This window comes from Emydura macquarii, unplaced genomic scaffold (genome assembly GCF_026122565.2).
Source record: "Emydura macquarii macquarii isolate MOO-44397 ecotype Brisbane River unplaced genomic scaffold, CSIRO-AGI_Emac_v2 contig_306, whole genome shotgun sequence".
In the NCBI taxonomy this organism is placed as follows: Eukaryota; Metazoa; Chordata; order Testudines; family Chelidae; genus Emydura; species Emydura macquarii.
The window spans coordinates 14,185,217-14,198,313 of NW_027130443.1; the positions used below are offsets into that span (position 1 = coordinate 14,185,217).

At 67.2% G+C, this 13,097-nt stretch overlaps 1 protein-coding gene across 1 annotated transcript in view; it reads right to left on the reverse strand.

Annotated features, from left to right (window-relative positions):
- The window catches only part of SSBP4 (single stranded DNA binding protein 4), a 37,459-nt gene extending 27,874 nt beyond the window's left edge, over window positions 1-9,585 (reverse strand). The window contains exon 1 of the mRNA XM_067554967.1: window positions 9,336-9,585. Coding sequence (XP_067411068.1) covers window positions 9,336-9,391 — 56 coding nt within the window. The 5' untranslated portion in view covers window positions 9,392-9,585. The remainder of the gene's footprint in view (window positions 1-9,335) is intronic.
- Between the last annotated feature and the right edge of the window lie 3,512 nt (window positions 9,586-13,097).

A 13,097-nucleotide genomic window follows, 5' to 3' on the forward strand; every position in this document is an offset into this window, starting at 1 on the left:
GAGCCCACGTCTGCCTTCCCTTGTGCCATCTCCTCCAGCTGGGCACAGCGCTGCCCGTGCAAGGCAGGAGCCGTGGGGACCAGGCCCTGGCAGTACGTGGCCAGCGCTGCCAGGAGCCCATCTGGAGACCCTGAGCAGCCAGACTCCCCCTGGGAGAGGTTTCCTTCTCTCCTTGCTGTGAACACGGTGCAAACAAACAAAGACCTCTGCCCAGGGGCCACCTCCCCACGCCCAGATCTTGCATTCAGCCAGCACCTCCCACTAGGGGGCGCCAGGCACCTGCTTCTGGGGTGGAACACGACCGCCGCACAGGAACACCACACCCTGGTGCCCCACAGAACCAAGCAGAGGATCAGGATCAGTCTGGCAGGTGCCTGTCCCTGCAGGCCCTGGGCAGAGTCAGGCATGCTGGGGCCTGCGTCTGGAGCCAGGCTCCGTAGAGCAGGACGGGATCCGCACCAGTGTCGGCCGGTGGCTCAAACCCCCAGACGGGATCCCTGCAACCCACATTCCTGCCGGAGCCGCTGCACCTCCCCCTCCATCTATGGGGCAGGACCCCAGAAAAGGGAGAGGAGACTGTGTGGTGGGGGAGGGGAGAGGGGGCAGGAACTGCTTGTGCCGAGGGGCAGGGCTTGGGCTCAGTCCTGTTAACGACGGACGCACGCCTGCAATCAGACAGTCCCAGCACTGGCCAGAAGCAAACGCCCAGCAGCTGAGTGGGTTCTGCTGGCTTGGTCCAGTCACCTGCCCCCCGGGTAGGCCAGAAGGGTCTGCGAGGCTGCCCCTTGGCGTGGGAGCCGAGGACCCGCACTGGCCAGGGGAACGGCTTCCAGCAGCCACCCCATCCCTGAGCCGCTTCTCTTCTGCGGCGAGAGGGGAGGTTGGGGAGCGGCAGAGACGGCACTTCACACCCCCCCGCCCCGGGCAGAGTCGGGTGCTGTGCTCCCAGCCCTGCAGGACAGGATCAGGGAGCAGGCGGCACCGACGCGTACACAGCGTCTCCTGCTTCGCCCTGGAGGTCCCAGCACTGGGCAGGGAGATGGACCCCCCGGGAGCGTCCCAACAGGAAGAAACAGCTCTGGCCCACGCGCCGGGCGGGACAGGGACTGGCTCACGGGGCCTGGCAGCAACGCCAGCTCCCTGGCGCCCATCGCCGCTGGCCTAGGCCAGGCCAACAGATCAGCACACGGCTGCCAGGGGAGGGCCCTTCACTCAGCAGCCATGGGGGGCACAGGGCCTGGACTGTGGAGACGAGGCCCCTTCTGCAGGCCAAGGGACCGGCTCTGCCCATCAGATCCCCCGGCCCCACTGCAGAGCAGTTCCCAGGCCCAGCCCCAGCCCCCCTGGGATCCGCGCTGCCTGCTGAAGCCGTCACACTCCCGTGCAACTCCCCACCCCAGCGAGCTGAGTCCCGGGGGCTGCCCTGCGCCATGCAGCCGGGCGGGAGCAGCTCCGCTCCCCAGAGGAAGTGGGGAACTTGCCGGCGCAGGGGAGCTGTTAGGTGGGACGAGACATTGCACAGGCCACAGCAAACCATGCAGCCGCCCCTCTGCCCCCCAAGACCCCTGGGGCACAAGGCGCAGCCGGAGCCAATGGGGACAATGCGTTCCCGGTGCTGTTCACGGGAGAGCGGGTCAGCTCCACCTCGACCTCCACCCGGGGGGCACTGCTCTGCCCCCCACACGCCCCACACCAGGGGGGCTGCCCAGCCCCCGCTTCCCCATCCATTCGCCAGCAGCACAGAGCATCAATTATTCAGAACATCCTGAGCGCTTTGCAAAGCCGCGACAATGCAAGAAAACCCAGCGTGTCGCCGCCGCCCGCCCCAGACAGACAAAGGCCCCACGCGGCCGGGCTGGGCTGAGCCGAGCCGTGCCCCAGCAGGCCCCGCGGGGTGGGAGGTGCGTGCTCGCTGCTCCCCAATTCTGTCTGCCTGCAGAGCCCTGGCTCCCCGTTCCCCCCTTCCTCCTACCCCGTCCCCAGGCTGCCCCGCTGCAGGGGTGACCCACAAGTCCTGACACCAGCTCCCCACACAGCCGGCTCCTTCCCCGGCCCATGGCACCCGCTGGAGCGTGACAGGCGCCGCTCGGCATCGCTGGTGCAGGGAAGGCTCACAAGTGTCGCCTGGGAGCGGGAGCTGAGCCGTCCCCCCGGCCCTGCGGGGTTACAGGGCAGACAGACAGACAGGCCCAGCTGCTGACCTGGTTCCTAGGGGCCCGCGCTGGGATTGCCGGAACCCGGGACCCCCTGCGCAGGGAGGATCTGCAGGGCTGGGAACCACACAGTGGGGATGGAGTGTTCCTTTGAGCACAGGGGCTGAAATCCCTGGACTGGAGGCATCCCCCCCACCCCACCCCACCCCACTCCCAGCCCAGGAGCTGCAGACACACCCCCCCCCCCACACACACAGCCGGGCAGGGGCAGAGAGGAGCCGGGGCAGCTCCCGCACCCTACACGGAGCCGTAAAGGAGCGTCCCATGCAGGGCTCCGAGCTGCAGGCAGGCTCCCGCGCCAGCACTCAGCCTGCCGGGGGGGGCTCGGGCCCCCCATTCTGGCACAGCCGCCTGGCAGGAAATCGGATCCGCACTGGCAACAGCTCAACTCACCCGGACGGCTGAGTCACCGGGGGCGGGGGAACCTCAGCCGGCCTCCCCGGCAAAGGGCAGGAGCAGGAGGAGGGACTAGCGGGGAAGGCAGCGGGTCGAGCCCTGGGGGGGACTCAGCCCCCTCCCCGCCCCCACCCATGCCACTCGCGGGGATCCCCCGTGGGGTGCAGCCAGCCAGTGCACGGCCCAGCAGCCCCAGGGACGCTGCCCCGCTCTTCGGGGCGTGCTCAGCACCCACAGGCAGCAGGCACTGGGGAGCTCAGACCCCTCAGCCCCGGATGCATCATCAGCCCCAGGCGGGGGGCTGGCCTGGGCTGTAAGCTACGCATGGGGGGAGGGGCCTCCCACTGTCCTCACAGCCCATGCTGCTGAGGTTCTCCCATGGGCTCTCAGACACCCCCTTTATTGCCCTCGAGGACACTCACGACAGCCCATCAGCCCAAGGGAGTCTCTTCTCACCCCCCGCCCCGGAGAGCCGGGTGCTGCCCACGGACTGGTTCCCCGAGGGGCTGGCACCACAGCTCCAGCAGGACGTGCAGGCGCCCCCCACACCTCGGCAGCGTCTAGCACTGGGCACCCAACCGCTGAGGCGCCCGCCGCTGGAGGTGCCTCTCGGACGCCCGTCGGCAAGAGCCCAGCTGCTCCCTGGCCACGCAGGGCCCTCACCGCTGGGGCGGGTGCCGCTTCCCTTTGAGCTGTCGCCATGTGACAGCAGCTGTCTGCTGGACTGAGCCCTCGTGGCCCCGCAGGACGCTCTGGGCAGCTCCCCTGCACCCCACCCCGAGGCTGCAGCACCCCAGTGCCAGAGAAGAAAACCAGGGCAGCCCAGGTGGGGGGGGGACCAGGAGCTGAGGGGCTGCGAGCCAGGAGCGGGTCAGCTGGAACAGGAGATGGTGCATGGTTTTCTAGACCAGGACCACAGCTCCCCACACTTCCGCAGGGAGCCCATCCTGTGAACAGGTGCCCCCGCCTGGCCCAGGTGGACCTGGCATGTGCCGTGTGCACGAGGGCAGTTACGGGGTCTCAAGCCGGGGTTCACAGAGCACCCAGGGCAGTGGGGGGCAGAGAGCTCTCCCCCCGGGCTGGGCTGCACCACTCTTCTGCTCACAGTCACCCAGGGCTTCCCGGGACGAGAAACCCCCAGGGAACGGGCCACGGCTGGGCCCAGGGGACAAGCAGCAGCTTCCCACTAAGCCCCGAGGTTCAGGCCCGGCCTGCACACGCTGGCTTCCCGGCCCAGCCCCGCCCTGCACGGACGGAGACCTCACTCCGCCCCGCCGCTCGGCCCGGGTCTAGCCAGTGGAGACTGTGCTTCCACCACTGGTGTGCTGGGAGCCGGGCCGGGCCGGGCTGAGGGCAGAGATGGTCACCGGGCACCAGCTGGGTCTCTGGCGTCGGGGGAGCCACGGGCAGAGCGACAGACGCTTGGGCCAGCGGCAGGGACGCGCTGCTCACGAGGGCCAGGAGCAAGCGTGACAGCTGGGCCCAAGCGCAGGGGAGCCAGAGCTGGAGGAAACGCCCAGGGGGGCTCCAGAGACACGTGCTGCAGCCCAGCCAGCCCGGCCAGCAGCCAGCCCGGCGCACACCCTGCCCAGGCAGAGACTCCACTGGGAACGTGCTACTGCTCGCATGAGACACGCAAGGAGCCCAGGCACCACGGTGATGGGCGCTAGGACGGAGCCGGGGCAGGAACAATCTGAGCTACGTTCACGCTGCTACAGTTCGATTCTAAGCGTGTTCTCCACGCGTCGGGCAGGGGCTGGCCTGCTCTGGGGCTGTACAGCACAGAAGACACCCCCCACTTCCCCCACGGCGAAGGCCATGCAGATGATAAACCCCCCACCCCACACTTCAGTGAGGATTTCAAGGGGGAAGTAGCTAGCCCCTGCTTTTCCGGGCCAGCCCCGCAGCCGGCACAAACCAACACGGTCCCACTGCAGCCGGCGGAGAATTCGGCCCTCGCTGGCACGTTCACCCCCTGCGCAAGGAGCAGCAGGGAACCGACCAACCCCCGGCAGAGCCGGCGCCCACCCCCACGCGCAGCCCCGGGGCCAGGCTCCGCTTCCATTCCCCAACACTGCCAGTCTCGCCTCCCCAGCTGCATTTCTCCCAACTCCACCCAGGGCGCAGGCACCGGCCCAGCGGGCAGCAGAGGCTGTTCTGGGCTCTCCCATACCAGCCGTCTCTCCTACCCAGCCTGCCACCGGCAGTGCCACCCGGCGAGCGGGAGCTGGCCCGGCCTTCGCCCAGCACCGCAGGGCAGCCGGCTGGGGCAGGGCAGGCTGGGGCTGATCCCTGCATCCGTGGGCGGGGTCCGGCTCACTCCAGTGCAGTGTCTCTTCAGTGTAAACGCACAGTTGTACAGTTTCCTTAAATCAGACCCAAAGCCAAAAGCCCAGGGTTCCCAGCAACCCCGTGCCAGAGTGCAGCAACCCGCCCCTCACCAGCAACCCTACAATAACACGCCAGCGCACAGCCACCCGCCCCCACCAGCAACCCTGCAATAACACGCCAGCGCACAGCCACCCGCCCCCACCAGCAACCCTACAATAACACGCCAGCGCACAGCAACCCGCCCCCACCAGCAACTCTTCTGCAGCAGGGCAGCCCCCACCTCGAGCACCCCGCCCCCGCGGCACAACCAGGACACCGGCCTCCCCATCAGAGGGGACACAGTCTCATGCCTGTCTGGAGTGCCACCCTGGCATGCCACTCGTGTTCTCAGCTGACCCACACACCCTCACGACAAAGCCAATCGTCCCAAAACCCCAGAGGATGACGAGTGCCGGCAGATTCCCCCGTCCCCTCCAGGGGCGTCACTTCCGGCTCAGCCTAGTCTGGTGCCAGCCTCTCCCCCCGTGCCAGGGCCCCACGCACCAGCCGCCCACCTGACAGGTCCCAGCTTCCGTCTTCTCCAGCCGCAGGCCGGGACTCCCAGCGGGGTCCCGCGCAGCCAGGCCTGCCAACGCTCGGGACCCTCCCTCCGGCACCCACCCCTGCCCCCTGGGCCCCTCCCACCGCCCCCTCTGGCCTAGGTGGCTTCATTCCTGGCATGCTCCACTCCTAGGCTCCCCTCCGGGCCGGCTCCTGGGATCCAGCCTCGTTCCAGGCCGGCTGTCCCCACGTCCCCAGGAGCCGCGGCTCCCCAGAGGTTCCCTGGCTCTGGCCAGTCCCCACAGCTGCCTGGGCCCCCCTAGAACTCAGCTGGGGGACAGCTGCTTCCTCCTTAAAGGGCCACTCACCCTGCGAAAGTACAACCAGCACCTGCAGGCCCAGCCCTTGCTGGCAACCCTACAATAACAAGCCTGTGCGCACACGTATGTTGGGGGAAAACTAATCCCCAGGAGTGCGAGGCGAGACCCCAGCTTTGCAGCCGTCGCCAGCCACGAGCAGAAACCAGCGGGAACGGCCGCTGGCGAGTGAGACCGCGGGGCCGCTCTGGGACTGGCCCCACATAGGCAGCACGCCTCAGCCCTCCCGCCTCTTTCCTGCCCCCTCCCCACCCCTGGACTCTCCCGCTGTGGAGGGTCAGCTCGCTACGGTTCCCCTCGATGCCCCCGGCATTAACCCAGCTCAGTCCCGGCCAGCGCACCGGGGCCTCTGCCACCTCCCTCCTCTGACCCGCTCCCAGCTCTGCCCAGCCCAGGTGCCCCCGGCCGGCGCTGGGGCAGGCTGACCTCACAGCGGCACCAGCTGTGCTTGCCAGGCACGCAGGGAGCCCTGGCAGCGCCAGCCAAGTCGCAGCACGGGGGGGGGCGGGGAACGGCTCCGCGCCAGGAAAACGGGCGCAGATGCCCCTCTGCATGATCCCAGGAGCAGCTGGCACGGGCCACACACAGCCAGCAAGGTCTGAACTCCAGCCCCCAGACGCGACGGGAGCCAGGGATCCCGGCCAGCCAGCAGAGAGCCCCGGGCCACGTCTGCCCTGAGCAGCCCCCCCCCCCCCCCTTCAGAGGGAGACCACGATGCTAACCCTGCAGTGAGTAAACAGGTGTGCAACGTGACTCGCTTGAGTAGCTCCACTGACTCCCCTGCAGCTAACCCCAGCGGACGCATTTGCAGGACTGGGGCCTCTCCGAGGGCCTGGATAACGTCACAGCACAGACCCCCGCCAGGGGGGCATTGCCAGCCCGGTGCGCGACTGCCCCCCCCCGGTACTAACCCAGGCCGGGGTCTGGAACCCCCGGCCCGCTGCTCCTGGGGCGGCTCACTCGCTCTTCTAGGAATTCCCTCAGCCTGGGCCATGCTCCCTGCCCCTCACAGCCCCAGAGCAGCCGCAACCCCCAAGAATTGCTCCCAGACAGTGACGGCCCGCTCCCCAGAGTCCAGATACAAGTCATGGCAGCGTTTCAATGGGGCCTGGGGGCAGGGGAGCCCTGACGATGCTCTCGGCACCGGGGGCCCCTCCCGGCCTGGCATCGCCTGGGGAAGGGAGAGAACAGAGCCTTGTACTGACTGCCGGGGAGCTGTGGGGACACCCGGACAGGAGCAGGGCAGGCAGAGGGACAGACACACACGGGCAGGCTGATGCGTTCGCAGGAAGCGCGTCTCCTGCTCCAGGAGCCACTTTTATGAATGAGCGAGTGGCAGCACGACGCAGGAGTTACGGTAGCAGCCGCTCGGGAGATGCTGCTCGCCTGAATCCCGTCAGCGCCGAGCGACTCCCCCCGCGGCTCCCCTGCCTTCTCCCCCCCCACAAGAGGACCCCCAGCCGGGCTCTGTGGGGCGCCAAGCCAGGACAGTCCCACGGACCCGGAATCGAAGGGAGAATTGGTTGGACTCAGTTCTAACGCCGGGGCCTGGCCTGGCACCTTGGGGGGGGGGCTCCGTTCTGCGGCCGGGGGCTCTCGCTATCCCAGCAGTTTGTGCAGCTGCCCCAGCCCGCCCCCCTCCCGCCCAGCTCTCAGCAGGCCCCTCCGTCCCAGCCCCCGCGGCCTCCCTGGCCCCATGACAGCAGCACCCTCCAGCCCTGGGTCAGAGACACACAGAGAGGCTGGAGACACTGGCCAAGACAGGCCTAATCCTACGGCCACTCCTCCGCTCCCGACTACCAGCCCAGACCAGGGGAGGCGCCGCAGACAGGCACCGAGGGGCCGTCGGGTCCCAGCACTGCATTGCCTTTATTCTGTGGCTGAACTAAAATCCCAAGTCCCCCCGCCCGGCCTCTCCAAAGGGCCAGGCAGTGCCTTTGTGTGCTGGGGGCGAGGGGGGGCTGCCAATCCCCTCCAGTCTCCGGCTCTGCCTTCCACTGTCTGTGTTGCTGGTGCCAATCTCCATAGGAAGAGATTCGCTCTCCCCTCCCTGTGTGATCCCACGTCTGCCGACAGCGACAACACGGCTCCCGCTGCGCTCCAGCTGGGCCACACTGGCCTCGGACAGCCCGAGGGCCCCGCTCCAGCCAGCGCACACTGGCAGCGAGGTGCTGGCCGGGGCACAGACACAAAGCTCCCGCTGCTGCCAGGAGCTGCCCCAGGTCAGACACTCTGGCGGGGGGAGCCAGAGCTCTGCACCCCCCCAGGAAGATCTCACACACGGTGAGGCGTTGCACCAAGCGGGCACCTCCACCCGGGCCCAGGCACGGCTAGTTACCCAACACACACTGCCACCGCAAGCACACAACCCACACAGCTCACACACTGCCCCCAGCTGTGCTGCGCACACCCAGCCACAGCCCGGTCCCGCACAGCTTTGCCACAGGACACCAGGGGGTTCACAGCGCACCCCGCTGCCTCGGCCGGCCGTGCGGGGACGGGCAGAGCCAAAGGGGGGCCCTGACCTTCCCCCAGCGTGGAGCGTTTCCCCTGGCCAGGACCCGCTGCCCCGCGTCCCACTGAGGCGGGGAGTTGCTGTGGCCAGCCCCTGGGGACAGGAGCCGGCTGGGCCGGGTCTGTGCAGCGCCCTGCACAGAGGGGCCCCGACATCTGCCCCTCCCGCCCCCACCGGGGCCCGACAGACTCCAGCGCCCCGGCCAAGCTCACCCCGGGCCGGCAGCGAATGGCGGGAGCCGGCGGGCAGCACCTCCGCGCTGCCCCTAACAATGGGGGGACCCAGCGCCCGGCCGGGCCCCCCGCTCCTCGCGGGAGAACGGCGCGGCCGGGCCCCCGGCCCGAGGAGAAAGTTGCCGAGCCGCTGAAGTTCACCCCAGGGCGGCCTCCCCGCGCTGGGTCGGACCCGGCTGCGGTGGGCGCGGAGCCCACGGGCCAGCGGAGCTCGTCTCTCGCCGGCCGAGCCCCGCAGCGGCGCCGGCAGCTCCGTCCCCAGCCGGTCCGGCCGTGCGCCCAGGGCGCACCGGGCACGCCAAGCCGAGTCCCCGCGGGAAGCGCCCCGGCCCCGGCCCCACGCCGCCCCGGCCCCACGCCGCCCGCCGCCCCGCGCGCGGAAAGTTGGCGGCACAAAGTTGGGAGGCTCCGAGCCGGCTCCAGCCCCCAAACTGCGCCGCCAGCACCGGGCAAAGTCCCCGGCCCGGCCCCGAGCCCGGGCAGCGCAGCGCGGACGCTGGAGCCGTGTGCGGCCGCCCCACCCCGGCCCGGCCCGGCCCGGCCCGGCGACCGTCCCCGCGTGCAGTGCACCCCGGGCCGGGGAGGGCGGGGGCCCCCCCCGGGCACAGGCGCCCGCCCCCCCCCGGACCGGACCGGACCGGACCGCACCGTGCTGTGCCGTGCCGTGCCCTGCCTTGGCGGCCGCCCCGCAGCCTGCACCCCCGGCCGGCGCGGGGTCCGGCGGACTCACTTCTCCCGGGCCTGGCTGTCCGAGGGCACGGCGGAGCCCTTCCCCTTGCCGTACATGCTGCGGCCGCCCGCGGGCTGCGCCTGCCCCGCGCCGGTCAGCGAGCGCGGCCGGCGCAGCGCCCCATCGCCCCGGCCAGCCCGGCCCGGCCCCGGAGCAGCGGCCGCACACCCGACAGCGGCGCTGGGCGGGGGAGCTTGAAACCGCCGCGCAGGCAGCGGGGCTGGGGCCCGGATCGCCGCGCGCCCGCTCCGGCTCGCCCCCCGCCCCCTTCTGTTGGCTGTTCCAGGCACGGCGCCGCCTCCCCCTCCCCGGCGCGGCTCTTAAAAGGGCAACGGCGGAGCTCGGGGGGGCGGGGGGCGGGAGGAATAACTCTGCACGCGCGCAGCCCCCGACACGCACCAGCCTGGTGCTCCCTGCAGCCTCAGACGCTATCCAGGCCTGGCGACGAGGGAATGTTCCCCAAGGCTAGCATGGGTAGCCCCAGCACCCACTGCCAGCACCCAGCACCCAGCATAGCATCACACTGCCAGCACCCAGCACAGAGCCCCAGCAGCCATCTCGGCACCCCAGCCACCCACTGCCAGCACCCAGCACAGAGCCCCACTGCCAGCACCCAGCACAGCACCCCACTGCCAACACCCAGCACAGCACCCCACTGCCAACACCCAGCACAGAGCCCCACTGCCAGCACCCAGCACAGCACCCCACTGCCAACACCCAGCACAGAGCCCCACTGCCAGCACCCAGCACAGAGCCCCACTGCCAGCACCCAGCACAGCACCCCACTGCCAGCACCCAGCACAGCACCCCACTGCCAACACCCAGCACAGCACCCCACTGCCAACACCCAGCACAGAGCCCCACTGCCAGCACCCAGCACAGCACCCCACTGCCAACACCCAGCACAGAGCCCCACTGCCAGCACCCATCACAGCACCCCACTGCCAACACCCAGCACAGCACCCCACTGCCAGCACCCGGACTCCCAGTGCTCCCCTTGGCGCGCTGCCAGCAGTGCGTTCTGCCACACCCCCCCCCCCCCCCTCTTGCTGGGGAATTATTTCAAGACCATCCAGGCTGGGAAGGAAACTCCTTCCTTGTTTCCACTGTCCCTGCAGATGCCCCCGGCTATGTTCACGGGGCAGCTCCTGTCTGAGCAGAGTCTTGCAGGGTCTGTGGCTCTGGCTTCTTGTGCAGAGCCAAGCAGCAAGTGCCTGGTGATTTTGTCCTGCTGGCGTGTTTCTGTTCTTTGTGACCGGCACAATTACGGGCTAAGCCGGGGGGGCACATTTCCAGGGCTCCCCTGGCAGGCTGAGCGGGACGGGGAGGCCCAGCTGGGGCTGGTGGCATGTCCTTGAGTGACTCCACTGAAGTCAGTGAGCTGGCACTGGCCTCCAGGCAGTGGGATCCGGTGTGACACCCTCAGATGAACCTGCCCCCCAAGTTCTGGAGCTGGGGGGGAGGGGGATGGAATGATGGGGAGGAAGCCACAGCCACAGCCAGGCGAGGGGGCTGTCTGTGCAAGCCGCTCAGATGTTTCCTCAGCCCCATCCACCGTCTGAAGCTGGGGCCAGTGCAGCCTCCCAGTGTGCAGACAGCTTTGGCCCTGGCTGGAGTGGATGGAGCTGAGACAGGCTGGCCCCCAGCATGGCAGAAAAGGCTAAGGGGACACTGGAGAGGATACGGACCCAGGGGAAGGGGATGTGACCCCAGGGCTGGCCCTGAGGGGAGAAGCCGCCCACTCCAAAGCTAAGGGCCCAGAGAGCCGAACACACCCAGGTCACGCCATGGAATTCACACTCCCCCTGATTTACACTGGGCGAGTTCAGCCAGGGGCACAGACACGGGGCGACCTGAGACCAGTGCCTCTACTTTCATTCAGCCGGGAGCGGAAGCTGGGACAGGGTCCCCCCTGCAGGCCAGTGCTGTTTGGACATGGGCAGAGTCAGTGAATTAAAGAGAAAGAAACAGGGATTTTCCTCGCCATGAATAAAACATAATGAAATATGTATGGGGGGACGCCCGTGTGAATTGAATTAACACATCATTAATACCCTGCCAAAACAGACTTCTTGGGTAAGCTTTGCCAGGGAACAGCAATGCCAGGGAACACTCAAACACAAAGAAAACGACCACGTTCTTCATTACTTGGGAAGGGCAATCTGGAGAATGAGGAGCCCCGTTCATGCAGACGGCACGTCAGCACCGCCGTGCTCAGCTCGCTGGGCCCTGGGCATTCTGCGTTAGTGCCCCAGGAGACGTCCGGGCACAGCTCCGCCACTTGCTGAGGTGCGCTGTGACACTGATCACACCAAACCCAGACGCACGTTTGATTTAGAAACTGTTCTGCCTTTCCCCAGAACCGGGCCGCTGGCTTTTTCCATGGTCCTCTTCCCCTGTGCTCTGTGGGACCAGGGGTGAGCTCTCCGACACCCACGGCTTGTTCCAACGCTCTCTGTGACATCACAGAGCCTGTGATGATGTCAATGGGTGACGTCATCAGTGAGAAGTGAGCAGGGGGAGCCAGTGACTCACGGGGAAGCAAAGAGCCTGTGTCTAGGAAGGGATGAAGAACAGGGGAGCAGCACAGCAGAAGCCGCTGCTGCTGTTACGCACGCAGAGAAGAGAAGCGCTGTTGTCTCATGACAGAGCCCTGCAGAATTCAACTGGCCTTGGCAGCGTGTGTGTGTGTGTGTGTGCGCACCTCTCGCTGTTTGCATCCATAGTTGTTTGGTTGCACACGCAGGTAAAATACCTTCTGTTTCCCATTGTTTCCATCCCCCTGGGAAGGGCCAAGCTGACGTTGTGCCTGGGCTGAGGAGTGTTGATGGCTTTTTGCAAGTCTGCCCACGGTGGGGGATTTTACACCTCCTCGCCCCTCCCCCCAGGCATCAGCCACCCACTAATGGGCCTTGAGCACAGAAAGAAATGGACAAGCTTAGTGGAAGGTTACCAGGCACTTCACATCATCTGTAAAGTCCCATTTTAGGTCTTTCAGCTGTTTCCTCCTCCTGGGGCTCAGGGCAACCAAGCCCCACCCCAGTGTGCAGAACCGAGCCCCATGCACAGGAGCAAGCTGCAACTCGCAGCTCAGCATCTTCCTGCTGCCCGCGTGTACCACCCACACATGAGAACCCCCAGTCACCCCACCGAGCAGCACATCCGGCACCGGCGCTAGCAACCTTCCTCTGTCAGCACAGCAGCTCCCCAGCAACACAACCTGCAGGAACAAACCCGGCATCTCCGGACAGGGCCAACCTATGAAAAGGGGATAAGGACGGACCAACAGACCAGGGAATTACAGACCAGGCTGCTCCACTTCAGTACCCGGGAAGATAATGGAGCAAATAATTAAACAATCAATTTGCGAAGACCTAGCAGATAACAAGGTGTAAGTAACAGTCAGCATGGATTTGTCAAGAACAGATCATGTCAAACCAACCTGAGAGCTCGCTTTGCCAGGGGAACAAGTCTTGCAGGTGGCGGGAGGCGGGAGACGTGGCAGGCATGTCTTGACTTTAGTAAGGTTTCTGACACTCTCACATGACCTCAAACAAACCAGGCAAATACAACCTAGCAGGAGCTACTAGAAGGCGAGCGCGTAACTGGATGGAAAACCGTCCCCCGCGAGTCGTTATCAGTGGTTCACAGTCAAGCTGGAAGGGCACATTGAGTGGGTCCCGCAGGGATCAGCTCCGGGTCTGGTTGTGTTCAATAACTCCATCAGTGATGTGGAGAGTGGCACAGAGAGCACACGTGTAA